Source organism: Raphanus sativus, unplaced genomic scaffold, assembly GCF_000801105.2.
Source record: "Raphanus sativus cultivar WK10039 unplaced genomic scaffold, ASM80110v3 Scaffold1023, whole genome shotgun sequence".
In the NCBI taxonomy this organism is placed as follows: Eukaryota; Viridiplantae; Streptophyta; class Magnoliopsida; order Brassicales; family Brassicaceae; genus Raphanus; species Raphanus sativus.
The window spans coordinates 9,936-26,586 of record NW_026616337.1 but is presented as its reverse complement, the minus strand read 5'-3'; the positions used below and the strand labels follow the sequence as shown (position 1 = coordinate 26,586).

General features: G+C 31.2%; 2 protein-coding genes across 2 annotated transcripts; one reads left to right on the top strand and one right to left on the bottom strand.

The window, feature by feature from the left end:
• Positions 1-25: 25 nt before the first annotated feature.
• LOC130503578 (F-box/LRR-repeat protein At5g63520-like) lies at positions 26-518 on the bottom strand (the record flags this gene model as incomplete). Its single annotated transcript, XM_056998195.1, has 2 exons — positions 268-518; positions 26-130 (listed from the first exon to the last, which is right to left on the bottom strand). Coding segments are annotated over exons 1-2 (303 nt in total), but the record flags the coding sequence as incomplete, so codon positions are not given.
• Positions 519-12,302: 11,784 nt separating this feature from the next.
• LOC130503579 (heavy metal-associated isoprenylated plant protein 7-like) lies at positions 12,303-15,597 on the top strand. The gene is made up of 5 exons (XM_056998196.1): positions 12,303-12,487; positions 12,585-12,873; positions 13,433-13,635; positions 14,270-14,360; positions 14,939-15,597. Exons 1-5 carry the CDS (start codon positions 12,479-12,481, stop codon positions 15,547-15,549), a joined length of 1,203 nt encoding a protein of 400 aa, XP_056854176.1. The 5' UTR covers positions 12,303-12,478; the 3' UTR covers positions 15,550-15,597.
• The last annotated feature ends 1,054 nt before the right edge of the window (positions 15,598-16,651 follow it).

Genomic DNA, 16,651 nt, shown 5'->3' with positions numbered 1-16,651 from the left:
AAAACAAGAAATGAAGAAGCATTACCAGCCTCAAAGTTACTTCCATGTTCCCACATGTAATGTTTGCAATAACGAAATCTGGTCGAATTGGTTCAGACAAAGCTTTATCAACTGCTTCTTCTACAGCTTTCTGACATCAAAAAACAAAAAAAGAAAAACGAACATCAATTACACTAAAGATTCCTCTTTTATTACATGTGACAAATTGTCAAATCACAATTTCAAAATTAAAGGCTTGACAATTGAAATTAGGGTTTCTCAGCTTACGAGTTGATCGGAGTTTCTAGAGAAAGCGGAGACCATTTTGGGGCGAGAGAGGATGTGATTACAGACGATGTTCCATGATCGGTTTACGCAGGAAGCGAAGGCGAACGGTTTCGCGGGTAATCTTCGGAGAATGTTATGTAGAAGATCGTCGTTCATGGAGGCGATGAACGACGTATCTGTCTTCTTCGATTTCTCCATCTTCTTCTTCTTCTTCTTCTTCCGCCGTGAGATGATTAATAAATTATCCGGCGAATGTATTTGGGCTTTTTCTTTTATAAATTATATTGGGCTTTTTTTTATAAATTATATTGGGCTTTTCGAAAATTAAGCCCAGTAGTTTTTCTTTGACATCAGGCCCAGTATTATAATTTGTTCATTACATTTGTTTCTATATTTGATATATGATTTGTAAGAAGCTTATATAATTTTCAGAAAATTATATGCGATCACAAATAAAGTATAGTGATTTGCTTTTTTCTAAACCTTATGATGATTTGTGGATATAATTTAGTCGCGCCATTATATATGATGAAATACTTTTTTAACATACAGATCAATCTAAATATCCCCTTTACTTTGTTTTTTTTGCTTATCAATGTGCAGTGGAACAAGTTTACATACTTTCAATTTTTAATTTAGAGTTTCTAAACTGAATAGCTAATGGAAACTTATTCAGATATCACTGACAAAACAAAATAAAAGAAGAAAGAAAACACATAAACATTGAGATAAGAAATCTTATCTTTAAAATGTCTCACAATGTACTTGTTTTTGGATGCAGACACAAAGTATCTTTGGTTCTGTTCATTATATCTTTTTAAGTTCTTTTAACGAAGAATCTTGTTTTCAATTTCAACATTTGTTTCATTAAAGTGATATTGGGTTTTGTTAGGATGTCTATTGGTTTTTTCTCTAAAAGGCGTTACGAAAGGCGACCAGCCTCGTGAGTGTGCATGTTGGATGATGGTTCATTGTACGTATTTATCCAACTTCAAATCCGGTGACTTATGTTATGCAGCCGTGTAAAGTTACGAGTAAAATTTTGTATTTATGCTGCACACTCTCAAACATTTATATATTTATGCTGCACACTCTCAAACATTTATATATATACACTTTAGCGTATGGTTAAAAATTGTGTTTTAGATCGATGGTATCGTACTAGTCCATGTAATACATGAAAAAGCTACAAAGGCCATGAAACATTTGTAAGAGGTCATATCAAAGAAGATTATATCAGACTCATGCACGAGGAGAATAGTATATCTATAAAAAGCTATGATCTAAAATTCTGAATGACATTATGTTCAATGTTTTGTTACGTGATATTCTTTTCTATAACGTGAGTGTCATTGCATCACAATTACCATCTAACTGTACACTTTCACCTATTTCTACTAAAGAATGCCAAATAAAAAACTTACATATGTAAAGAATCCCCGCATAACAGAAGAAAAAAGGAAGAAGATTAGTAAATAAGCCATTACCACTTTGGAAATAAATAATCTAATTAGTGCGTTAGATGAAGGAGGTTTTATTTATTATTACCACAGTTAACTTTGGTTCAGGCCATGGTAATACTAATCTATTTAATTAGGTAATCATTGGACGCTCTTTTGACTAAAAACTTCTGTAAGACTGTTTATTAACGCCAACAACTTCCACCGTTGAGTTTGAGGTGGGCACAACGCAAGAATGATGTGGATGAAGGAAAAACAAGTGCCAACAAAAACGGCTGTTACGTCATTACTATAGCTGACTCTGCGTCAGCTCTTGGATTCGTTTTCTCTGCTGAAAGCATTTAATTTTACCATATCCATCATTTATATCACTGCCACAAAAGAGCGACAAAATCTCATTTTTCACCAAACTGGATTATTAAAAATATGAGCATACCGGTTGTACTCATTACCAATTGGGGTATTTTTGCGTCAACTGACTAAAACTGGGGTAGAATGCACATCATCGATTTTTTTTATGTGTCTATATATAATGGCTTGTGTATACTTTTCTTTTTTTGCAAAAGACTTGTGTATACTTTCTCCACTATAAATTTATCTAGCTATCTTACGACTTATATGTATGGACAATCTAAAAGATGTTATATATTTTGTTACAACCAGTGGTGGATCCACGTTGCTCAAGAAGGGTGCATTTGCCACCATAAAAAAAAAATTTATTAAGATTTGCCTTAACAAACTAAAGATGCCACCATGAAAATAAATTATTTTGATTTTGTTATGAAAATTTTTTCTCTGACATCAGGCCCAGTATCATAATTTGTTCCTATTGCATCCTTTGATTATATGATTTGTAAGCTTATTTAATTTTCAAAAAATTATATGCGATCACAAATAAAATATAGTGATTTGCTTTTTTTCTAAACCTTATGATGATTTGTGGATACAGTTTTAGTCGCGCCATTGTATATGATGAATTTTTTTAACATACAGATCAGTCTAAATACCCCCTTTACTTTGTTTTTTTGCTTATCAATGTGCAGTGGAACAAGTTTACAAACTTTCAACTTTGAGTTGAGAGTTTGCTAAACGGAATAGCTAATGGAAACTTATTCAGATATCATTGACAAAACAAAATAAAAGAAGAAAGAAAACACAGGAACATTGAGATAACAAATCTTATCTTTAATATGTCTCACAATGTACTTGTTTTTGGATGCAGACACAAAGTATCTTTGGTTCTGTTCATTTTTTTTTTGTAACCATCTTTGGTTCTGTTCATTATATCTTTTTAAGTTCTTTTAACGAAGAATCTTGTTTTCAATTTCAACATTTGTTTCATTAAAGTGATATTTGGTTTTGTTAGGATGTCTATTGGTTTTTTTCTCTAAAAGGCGTTACGAAAGGCGACCAGCCTCGTTAGTGTGCATGTTGGATGATGGTTCATTGTATTTATCCAACTTCAAATCCGGTGACTTATGTTATGCAGCCGTGTAAAAATTACGGGAGTAAAATTTTGTATTTATGCTGCACACTCTCAAACATTATATATATATATATACACGCTTTAGCATATGGTTAAAAATTGTGTTTTTAGATCGATGGTATCGTACCAGTACCATGTAATACGTGAAAGAGCTACTAAGGCCATGAAACATTTGTAAGATAGGTCATATCAAAGAATACTATATGTATAAAACCTATGATCTAAATGAGATTATGTTCAATGTTTGTTACGTGATATTCTTTTCTATAACATGAGTGTCATCATTGCATCACAATTACCATGTAATTGTACATTTTCACCTATTTCTACTAAAGAATGCCAAATAAAAAACGACTACTCACTACAAGAAAAATGGCTTTTACTAGCGGACGAAAAACGCTATCTATCGATACGATAGCGGTTTAAGAAACGATGTATCATCGCCCGTAATAATAGGTCAAGCACTTTAGATAACGGTTTTTAGCACTGCTATCTTTTCTCCTGCTAGGATAGCGCTTTTGTATCTGCAATCAAATATTCTTTAATAGCGTATAATTTTCGTTATTATTTCTATCATAAAAAACTAAAAAAAAAAAATTAAAAACATAATTAAATTTTAAACTCGTTTATATATTTAATTTTTATTATATAAAATAATTTATAATTAAATTGGTTTACAAAAATATAAAAATCTAATTAAATGAAAAAAAGACTAAACCAAATAAACCAATAACTTAAACCATGCTTAAACCTAAACCAAGTTTAAACCTAATTGATAACTAACTAAACCTATGTAGCCGCCGCTCCACCATCTCGCCGCCCTGTACATCCCGTCGTCTTCCTCCTCCATTCTTCTTCGCCTCCTCCTCGCGTCTCTGTCTCTCTTCTTCTTTCCCGGATCCACCTCCACCTCCTCCACCACGAGCTTCCTCTGACATCTCCACACAATAGCTTCTTCGCCTTGTCTCCTCTATTCCTAAACCAAATCAGGAATACCAGTTCAAAAACAGAGAGAAAGAGATAGAGAGAGAGGCAGAGATACATACATACATATATATATATATATATATATATATATATATATATATATATATAGAGGAGAGAGAGAGAGAGTTCGAACCATGGAGGTGTGGTGGTGGTGGTGATGCTGGGACGGCGAACGAACGGAGGTCATGTGTGGTGGTGGTGGTGGTGTTGGGACAGAGAACAAATGGAGGCCATGTGGTGGTGGTTGTGATGCTGGGACGGTGGGAAGTCGTGTATTTGTGGTGATGATTGAAGAAGATAGAGATTCAAAGGATTAAAGAAGAATTAGAAGAGATTAGTTTTAGATCTGAAACCAAGAAAAAAGAGAGAGAGATATCGTGAAAGAAGAAGAGAAAGAGATGTGAGATCTGTGATTGCTAGCTATAGGATCAAAATTAATCGATGGTTAAGATAGCTATCTTTGTGTTTGAGAGATTGACCAATGAGAAAAAGAGACAAATATTAACAAAACATTAATTTCTGGCCTTTGGATTGAAATCCATCAAGGGCCAAAATTAATTCATTAAAAATTGTTATTCATTAATATAATAATAAGTTAAATATTTATATATAATTTCGACAAAAACATTTATATATAACTAATTTAATTATAGTTTAGGGTTAATGTTTCTAAAATAGATTTAAATTTTCATAATTTTTATAAGTTATGATTCAAATTTTATAAGTTATTATTCAGTTTATATAAGGGGTTGGACTATGATTAGGGTTTGAAGTAAATGAAGTTATTTAAGATGTTTAAAATAAAAGAGTATAGTAAATGAAATTAGTTTAAAAGTTTAAAATTTGAATCAAAATTTATCAGTGTTATATTTATTAGAGTTTAAAATATATTAAAGTGGGTTTTGAGGTTAAAGGTTGGGGAATTTCAAAAATACCACTTTCAAGATACCATTATTCAGACATATTTTCAAAATTATTTATTAAAATGGTATAGACTTTTAATCTTTGTTTTTATATGCTTTAAATTCTAATCTCAAATTAATCCTAAACCTAATTCTAAAATCTAAACCCAAATTTTCAATCTAAACCCTAATAAACTATATACTAATTCAATATCCTAAATCTAAGTTAATATAAACCCTAAATCCTCAACTCTATAAATCCTAATAACCCTAAACTATATAGAAACCGTTAAATCTAAACCCTAAATAATTCAAATCTAAACTCTTGAGTAGTGGTAAAGTGGTTAGTGTAAACATAAAAAATGGTACTATGAAAATGGTATTTTTGGGCAATTTCTCTTAAAGGTTTAGGGTATTGGAATTTAAGATTAATTATTGAAAAAATAAATAGTTTGAGTTTATATTTAATGTTTGAGGTTAAATTAAAGATTTGATATAAAATAATTAGATTTTGAAGTTATGTTTAGAATTTAAGGTTTAAAATTTTGTTTAGGGTTTAAACTTTGTTTAAGGTTTAGAGATTTAAAAAGTTAAAGATAGCGCTATTAATAATATGCTATTAAAAATACGCTATCATAGCGTTTTTAAATATACTATTCTATCATAGCGTTTCTAAAAATACAAACGCTATCTAAAACTAACGGATATGTCAACTATAGCAGAAAGTGAAAAAGCGCTATTGTGGTCTGCTATTAAAATGCATTTTTCTTGTAGTGATTGCATATGTAAAGAATCCCCGCATAACAGGAAAAAAAAGATACTCCCTCCATTTCTTTTGTACAGGAAATTTTTCGTTACAAAATAAGTGTCGTTTTAGTATTTTAATGCAGAATTTATTAACTTTATTATGTATTTTATTTTTCTATTGGTTGAGATGTGATGCAGATAAATATTTGGAATATTTCCAAATATATTATTTATTTAATTAAGGGTTTTGATAATTATTTTAATGTTTTAGGGTTTTATAGTTTTCTTATATATAGTCTTTTAGACCCTATGGTTGTATTCAGTTTATGATGATTTAATAAAAGGAGTTTTCCAGAAGAGGTTTTGATAAACCACTGAGAAGAGTATTCTCAAACCCTAAAGAGGTTTTGATAAACCACTGTGAAGAGTATTCACAACCCCTAAGAGCTTTTAATTAAGCACTGTGAAGAGTATTCACAAACCCTAGATTCGTATATTCTTGGAATAAACGGATCTAGTTCTATCCCTAGAAGCTTCCGCTACATCAGTTGGTATCAGAGCCAAACGGTTCTATTATCTTGATCGCAGATGTATCTACAACAACAACAACTAGTTGAGATAGTTGAGATCTTGGAAAAGCTTAAAGAAGATATCAACAAGTTTCAACAAGATTAATAAGAAGTTAGAACAAGATTTCTGCAAGGCATTAAATAAATTCGATGAGGCATTAAAGAAAAAGAAGTAGCACGAGCTCAAGATGTGCAGTTGGATGATGATGAAAACGAGGAGAGCTTTATCGAAGAAGATATTTGTGTTGTCGATTCTGTCTATAAAGATGAAGTTTGTGCAAAACTCGGACGGGACGAGATCTGTGTAAAGTCTCTGCAGAACGATTTTCGTGCAAAAATAGGGCGAAATTGTATTCATGACGATTTTGTGCAGAATCTTAATTATCTGTTATGTGCAAACTTTGTGCAAAAACGGATTTATGAAGATTCAAGTTACAAACAGATCCGTGCAAAATTCGTGCAAAATATGCTATTGAAGATTCGAGGAAGAGTTTTTCTTGGAAAACGTTTTGGATTCGAAGACTACGATCAAGATTCGAGGACGAATCTTCTCCAACCCGGAGAGAATGATGCAGATAAATATTTGGAATATTTCCAAATATATTATTTATTTAATTAAGGGTTTTGATAATTATTTTAATGTTTTAGGGTTTTATAGTTTTCTTATATATAGTCTTTTAGACCCTATGGTTGTATTCAGTTTATGATGATTTAATAAAAGGAGTTTTCCAGAAGAGGTTTTGATAAACCACTGAGAAGAGTATTCTCAAACCCTAAAGAGGTTTTGATAAACCACTGTGAAGAGTATTCACAACCCCTAAGAGCTTTTAATTAAGCACTGTGAAGAGTATTCACAAACCCTAGATTCGTATATTCTTGGAATAAGCGGATCTAGTTCTATCCCTAGAAGCTTCCGCTACATCAAGATGTATGGGTAGTGATATTTTTGTATGGAAAAAATGCCAAAATTTAATGATTTCTTAATCCGTATGCACAATTCTAAAACGATACTTATTTAGAAACAGAGGGAGTAGTAAATAAGTCATTACCATTTTGGAAATAAATAATATAAGTGCCTTAGATGAAGGAGATTTTATTTATTATTACAACAGTTAACTTTGGTTCATGGTAATAATCTGTTTAATTAGGTAATCATTGTCACGCTCTCTTGACTAAAACGTCTGAAAGACTGTTTATTAACGCCAACAACTTCCATCGTTGAGTTTGAGGTGGGCACAACGCAAGAATGATCTGGATGAAGGAAAAAACAAGAGCCAACAAAAACGGCTGTTACGTCATTACTATAGCTGACTCTGCGTCAGCTCTTGGATTCGTTTTCTCTGCTGGAAGCATTTAATTTTACCATATCCATCATTTATATCACTGCCATAAAAGAGCGACAAAATCTCATTTTTCACCAAACTGGATTATTAAAAATATGAGCATACCGGTTGTACTCATTACCAATTGGGGTATTTTTGCGTCAACTGACTAAAACTGGAGTAGAATGCAAATCATCGATTTTTTATGTGTCTATATATGTATGGTTTTCTTTTTTTTTTGCAAAAGACTTGTGTATACTTTCTCCACTAAAAATTTATCTAGCTATCTTACGACTTATATGTATGGACAATCTAAAAGATGTTAAATATTTTGTTACAACCAGTGGCTGATCCACGTTGCTCAAGAAGGGTGCATTTGCCACCATAATTTTTTTATTAAGATATGCCTTAACAAAATAAAGATGCTACCATAAAAAGAAATTATTTTGCCCCCAAAAATCTATTCGATAGTGTTTTTGCCCCCATGATATTTATGTTTTGGATCCGTCACTGGTTACAACAACAAAATATCTAAAAAGAATTCTGAAAATTTTTGGAGAAAGAATTCAAGTTAAATTAGTTGTACATAGGAAATGTTCTAAGAAAATTCAGAGCCTCGTTTGGTATGACGGTGCTGATGAGCTTCAGTTTCCAGTACATATTAAGTGCCCGAAAACATAACGAATGGTCAAATAGGCAGTCGTATTTTTACTATATCAGCTTTTCTTTTTGAACAAAATATCAGCTATGTTATAAGTTATTTATTTCATCACATGACTTCTCACCATTTTACACCAAAAATGTTAGCACTTGCAAAATTCTATTTTTGCTTTTCATATATTATCAGTAATTATTTCTAGCATTATTTTTAGTATGTTTTTTCTGTAAATTCTCTTTTATGTTTGTTGTGTTTTTGTAACGTACTTCAGTTTCACGTGCTCTACTATCATTGGATATAGAAAGAAACAAGGGGAAATAAACGTATGAAAGGTAGATATACTCAAAAGTAGAGAAAAGAGAAGAATCCAAGTCCGCAAAGTCCATGTGTAAGCCTCGGTAGTGCAAAACTTCCCACAGTGTGCATCAAAGTTCCTGCACCAACGTGTGAAGTCTTACCTGGCGCCACGTCAGGATACAGTGCATGGGAAAATTTAGGTGATAGCATCAATAATAAAACAAACTCATTTTTAAACTCGTTACTGGCATGTTAACAAATATGAGAAACATGTAGATGATGGTAAACATATAGATGCTGGTGGAACACGCGACAGATTTATGTAATAAGTTGGGGTTGCAACTGATATCCCTAAACTGTATAAAATATAACTTGCCACTGTTAAAAAATAAATTGTAAGCATAAGATGATGGACTAATGGTTTTGAGGGAGTTTCGGCTCCAATATAAATCTGGATGGTTACATGGAATTTTTTTCGGGTTAGCGTTAAATTGCAAGAATACATGGAGTATCGTGGACCTTGTAAGACTAGTCGGTTGACTTAGGTCGCCGAATCTCTACAGTTATAAAATAAATAAAATAAATTGTTATGTCTAGTTATTCCTAACCCATTATATTTCAAATTAACCATTTTCAACACCCCTTATATTGCATCTGAAACTGTATTAAATTGGTGTGCACTATTAAAAATCTAGCATTGACCGGATGTAATTAAAAATTAAAAATTTTATACATATTCGGTTAAAAATTATTCTCTCTAAGTGAATATATATTTTTATAGGAGAAAATAATAGAGTTTTGAGGTTGTTATATATATGGATCTAAAGGACCGTAAAGTTATTCATTTAAATAACAATATACAAATCTTTTTTTTTTTAAATCTTAATTAGATATTTTGTCAATTTATGTTGTTTACTTTACTTTTTTGAGTTTGATTCCTGTTTGTTCACAACACTGTGGGTGATTGGTTCAGCTTTATCTTCCTATTTTAACTTTATTTATTTTTAAAACATTAAACTTTACCAATCATGTTGTAGCTTTATTTTTGTTAGTCAAAGCCTACAACAAATTACTATTAACTTTTACCAATCATGTTTTAGATTTATTTTTAAAGCTACAGAAAAAAATCTAAAGCAAAATTTTTTTTTATGATTTTTAGGCAAAAAACCTACATCCTTGTTTTATAGACTGTAGAAACTTTAAAATGATAAAAACTATTTATGATATCAAATAAATTAGATAATCATAATAAAAATATTTATAAATATTTTACTTTAATTCTAGGTGTTTTCAAAACTTTTGAAATATTTTAAATAACATAAAATATTTTTTATATATCATATTTTAAATAACAGTAAACTTTGATAATTTATAAAAATCATTAATATAAATTATTTTAGTTGATAAAAATAATTATTTTATATATACATCACATATTTTGTTTTGAAATATCTACAACATATAACTTACAACTACAACAAATTTAACTACAGCAAAAGTCTCTGCAGAAAAATCTACAGCAACAACTTTACAGTTACAACAAACTTATCTACAGCTAAACTATTACAGCTAAATTTTCATAGCCACAGTCGAACCAATCATCCCCATTGTGTTATGTATAATGTAACTCTCCTTTTTGAGTATTTCTTTCTAAAATTTTGTATTTGGTCTCGGAAACAAAATGTCTAATACGCCGCATTTGTAACTATTACTGTATAAATGCATGGACTTTCTTAGCAAAAAGATAAAATGCATGGACCAAAACGAAGACACATTTGATTTTCACCTTGACAAAGATAACCAATAAACAGCCATCGCTTACTTTTATGTAACGGAAGTTCACCTAAGTGGCTCATTTATGCTTACCCTAAATTCAACAAATTACTTAATTCCTCATCGTTTTCAACCAATATAACACGACTATTATCTTCTTGTTGCAAAAAAATGAAAACATCATCTGAACTTTTTAGTCGAGGTAAGAAACCAATTCTATTCAATCACTATCTGGGAGAGGGGAAACATTTGCACTTATAAGTTGAGGTAAGAAATCAATTTGACAAACATAAATCAGGTGCTTATGGTTGGTGCTTGTGGTTGGCGGTAAACGGTTCACCGTTGTGAATTTTGTCATTTAGATTCGAGTCCTAGCTATAATCAATTAAAATAAAATAAAAAGACAGTTTTCCTAAATGCCTTTGCCGGATTCTCTAACTTATTTCCGGTAGACAATCATTAACCTCTATTTAAATCTAATACAAGCGTATTTAAATATTAGGTCAGCAAAAAGGAAAATTTGACAACACACTTCTAGATTAGTTTAGAATGCCAAAGAAGCCTAATCAAAGGAATACAAAGATAAATTAATATATTACCTTATTAAAACTATATTCATAGACTATAGTCTGGGGTTTTAACTATTTACTCCAAGAACGATAAGTATAATTATTAGTTTCATAATACCATATATTTTCTATATAGATTAACCATATATTCATCAGTAACAAAAATATTGTTTTTTCCACGAAAGGAACACTAACTCACGTTGGTTAATTCAAAGTTTTACTAAGTTTATTTATGAACGCTGATTCGAGTACTTTCATAATGGTTTCAGTCATAGTTAGTCGATATGACAAGAATATTCAAAATTTTAATAAACTGGTGATTAATTATGTTTTAAATAATCGATATCATAGTATATATGTGCGTGTGCTGTATTGAAATAAAGGCTAACATGTGCCATTTTGTCACCATTGTTATCCCTTTTGTAGATGGATTTTAAAAATAAAAGTTCACTGGGACTTTATGTTTAGCAACAACGCCCATAGGTATTAGTTGTTATCACGAATGCCGTGTTTGCTCACTTCACCATGAACATCTCATGTTTAATAACATGCATTTTATTCCGTTACTCAATTGTGTGATATATACATATATATATTTTAAGTCTAAAATTAGAGAGTAAATAAGTGCTCTAAAATTGTAAGAATTAATTTATCTTCTCATTAGGTAGATATTAGTGTATAAATTATGTGTTTTCTTAAATCCATGGACATTTCTAACCCGTAACAATACAAACTTATGAAGTAACTATAATTTGAAATTTATTGAACCTAGGGAGGATATTTATATTTAAAATTTTCAATGTAGTTATATATTAACCAATATTGAAATCTTGAATATTTGTAAAAGTAAATAATTTTGAAATTAATTTGGTTTCCACAGTGGTAACGCTCAATTTAAATAAATTTCAAAAATGTAAACCAACCATAGTTATATTAAAGATTTAAACCATTGATTAAACATGCTGTATTTAAAAAAAAATTAATATTTAATTTTTTAAATTACGTGCTTTAATGTATTTATATTTTTCCAGAAAAAAAATACGTGAGTGGGCAGGCAATCCATTACCTATCAATCTCGAGAACTAGAATTGCGTTTTGACAGTTTAATTACATATATAGAGAAACACATATTGCGTGAGTATTAAGTGTATTTTGACTGATAAACTATTGAATGAAATATAAAATTACGTACTAAAATAGTAATCAATTAACTTCAAACAGATTCACGTATAAGTCATGTTTAAAAGGGAATAAAACAAAATAATTTACATTTCTTTTCAGATCTTGAGGTCCACAGTTCCACCTTTGTACCAACACCCAAGTGGTTCTTTAGAGAGAGAGAGAGGGAGATAGAAAGCGTGAGAGAGATTTATAAGTTTCTCTTTGGGCATTGCGATTTTTTGTGAACATAGAAACACTCAAAACTTAACCAAAAACAAAAATGGGAGAGGTTCAAGAAAATCCCAAACTCTTATATCATCTATTCAAATCTCAATGAATAATAATAATTTTGTTCTAACTAAGACTAATTATTTCTTTGGTTCCAGGAAGAGAAGAAGCAAGAAGTACCAGAGGAGAAGAAAATGGAGGAGAACAAACCAGAGGAGGATAAAAAAGAAGAAGGAAAGAAAGTTGAGGTTGGTGAGGAAAAAGGAGAAGATTCCGAGAAGAAAACTCAAGAAGGAGAAGCTACTAAAGATTCCAAAGATGAGTCTCCACCGGCGGCGCCGGAAGCTCCAGCGCCACCTCCACCACCGCAAGAGATTATTCTCAAGGTGTACATGCACTGTGAAGGCTGTGCAAGAAAAGTCCGCCGTTGCCTCAAAGGTTTCGAAGGTATGTATGAAGAATATGTACTATATCTAAAAATACATATTTTTATCATTTTTGCATTTTCATCTACATGTAATCTTCTATAAAGAAAAATAAGACATTTTCGTGTTTTCTATGGAATACTTTCACAAAATCCAATTTGCCATCTGCTTTTACATCACAATCTGTTTTTATGAAATTAATCTTCTGGTTCAACTAAAACAATTACAAAACAAACATTCTAAACAAAAAAATTACCGTTTGATTTTCTTTTCTAAAAAATTACATACTAAAAATAAGCATCAAATAAGTAAATCACTGTAACTATATCTTGTTTCTGCCAACTACAGTTTTTGGTTAATTTGGTGTATAAGTATAGTTAATATTCATTATAGATTTTGTATATAGGACAACATCAACATAACGTTTGGGTTATGCTTTAAGTGTTATTATTATAAATAAATAAAAGAATCAAAGTATATATTTCTGTTTAGTAAACATGGTAAGATTTTGATCTATATGTATTCGACATAAAAAATAAGAGTTGAATCTTGGTGTTTTTTTTTTTGTTTAATTGATTTAGGAGTGGAAGATGTGATGACTGATTGTAAAGCGGGTAAAGTGGTGGTGAAGGGAGAAAAAGCTGACCCATTGAAAGTATTGGCCAGAGTTCAAAAGAAGACCCACCGTGAAGTGGTGCTTATTTCTCCTATTCCTCCACCATCTCAGCCACCAGAGAAGAAAGCGGAGGAGGAGAAGCCCAAAGTGGAGGAAAAGAAAGTGGAGGTAATTTTTTTATCGTAGTTTTTTTGCTTAGTAATTTTGATATTTCAAAAAAGCAAAGGTAGTTTATGGGTTACTTTTTTTTTTGGGTGGGGGGGGGGGGGGTTAATTAAATGAATATTCATATATTTTATTATCATTATTATTGTTATTGTTATTATTATTTATTTATTTAGTGTAACTAATAATTAACATATCATTCAGTTAAAATTGGAATATTCTCTCTTTCCAGTGAATTCACATGGGTGTGTACTGGTAGGGTTGATATATTTTCATTTGATACTTTAATGATATAACTAGATTTTTTTGGCTCCTATATTTAATTTTATTTTAACGTCAATAGAATTCAATCACAAAAACAATTAAGTGATCTAGTATCACTGGAAAACACGTCTATGGAATTTACGCTACCTGATCAAACTAGATTTTTATTTAATTTACATGTATAAGATTTGCGCTAAGTAGTCGTTTTATTTAAATTTCTAGTGAATTCACATTGGGGTATATACTGATTGGGTTGGTATATTATTTGATGGTTTAGTGATATAAACTATATCTTTATTTAATTTACATATATGGAATATGAGTTAAGTAGTCGTTTAAAAAAAAAAAAAAACCGGCGATTTTTTTATATCAGCCTCCCGTAGTGGTTACGGTGGTCCTCAAGGTTCACATGCATTGCGAAGCTTGTGCGACGGAGATCAAGAAACGGATCATGAGAATGAAAGGTTAGTTTTTTCTACTGATTCGTTTATATTATCTTATATATATACTAGTTAAGATATTGAACTTTTTATAAACATTCATATATAGTATTTTTTCCGAAAATAAAAATCTTTGGCTTTTATTTGTGAAAGCAACACTTCGAACTTTAAGGAAATTTACTGAAAAGTGATAAAAGTAATCATTAAAATAAAAATATGTTTTTTCCTGGGATTTTAACTCTTTTTCTTGTCTGTCTTAATTATGATCGGTAGATAAAACGTTTCAATATCTTGCATAGTCATCCACTTGTCACCAACTTTATATTGTCTTTCATTAGTTCTTTTTTTGACTACCAGCTTTCGTTAGTTCTTTAGTCGTATCAAATTTGGTCCATGCAATTTCAAATCTAGATGATATTGCTTCGACTTTAAAACACATGCACATGTATTATTTATTTATTTATAGTCATTCCAACTTTTTGAAAGCATGTGTAATGTTATCCTTTTTAGCTATATGTAGTTGGCTCAAAATGTATTTAGCCCTTCACTTTAGTAGTATAATATTTTATTATTCATTTTTGTTTGAAACAAATAACTTTTAGGAGTGGAATCTGCTGAATCCGATTTGAAAGCTTCTGAAGTGACGGTGAAAGGAGTGTTTGAACCGCAAAAGCTCGTAGAACACATTTACAAGCGGACTGGAAAACATGCTGCAATTATGAAAATTGATCCACCACCACCACCGCCACCTGAAGAAGCGGCTGAGAAGAAGGAAGAAGGGAAAGGAGAAAATGACGGTGGAGAGTCCAAAGGCGAGGAAGGGAAGGACGAGAAAGCAAAGACTGATGAAGAGAAGAAAGAAGGTGACGGCAGCAAAGGAGAAGGTGAAGCCGGGGGAAATGGCGGTGGTGGGGAGGAAGAGGGAAAAGTTGTGGAGGTGAAGAAGATAGAGAATCCATATTACTCCTATTATTACCAGCCGCCGCGTGTGGCAATGCCGCCTCATGCCTATCAACCGCATGCATATCCTCCTTATGCATATCCTTCTAATGCATATCCTCCAAATGCATATCCTTCTAGTGCATATTCTCCTCATGCATATCCTCCTCATGCATATCCTCCTCCTGGATATCCTTCTAGTGCATATCCACCTAATGCATATAGCCCTCAGATATTCAGCGACGAGAATCCAAACGCATGTTCCATTATGTAACAAAGAAACTGCGAATGCTAAAGAGTATATGGAAAATATTTTGAACAATTTGATTAAGCAGTTACATGCGGCCTTTGCTGTCTCTCTTTGCATGCGGTTTTCTTTTTACTGTGATCACTCGGTAATTACTGGTTATTTTAAAGGCTATAACCATAATCAAATCAGAACAGTTTATATTACAAATTCAATTTAGTATGTCGTTCATAAAAATATGTAAAAACAGTCTTCGGGAAACAAATAATTAATTACGTTTCATTTATTATACGATTAGTTTAAGCCAGATATCTTGTTTAATAAAATACCATTTATCATTACATTTGCAGTGCTTGTTTTTTACAACTACACCAAATGCATATCCTCGATATCAATAGCATCTTTGACCATTTAGGCGTTTGCCAAAAATAATAGTCTTGTCTTGTGTAACAAACTGTAGAGTTCATATCGATAGTCCCACTTCCAGTGGCGGAGCCACATTGCTCGAGACTCGAGAGGGGAAGGGGCAACTGCTCCCTATGCTTTTTTCAAAGTTACATGTAAATCTTAAATAGTTTCAAATATGCCCCTTTTGTTACCACTTACCGCATTGTATAGTATAAAGCTCTTTTCATCCTTCTCACTATTAAAAGAATAACCTTTTAAAAAGAGAAAATAAATTATCGGTGAATAAATATCAATAGTTAGGTCACTTAGGTGAAAGTACACTTTATCTTGCATCTATCAAAATAGCTTGGTCCATTTATTGCACGAATAAAATGATTCCTTAGTTTATTCATGCCATCGGTGTTTGTCAATTGTGTTATGATTATTATTATTTTGACAAAGGAATTGTGTTATGATTAACTCTTTATTTTTCCTAAAAGTTTATGACTATTTATTCTGAAATAATTTGTTGTCCATCATGTGTTTGTAGAAATTATACGGTGGCCCGTAGTATCAATCAACCATATTAAATAAAATTAATTAAGAATCCTATGGCTTTTTAATTGTGAGATTACATGACTTGACAGAAAAATAATTCCCCCAAAACTGTATTTTATTACTTTTATACAATGTGGATAATCCAGTTTAGTTTTATGAATTATCTGAATACGAACAACATACA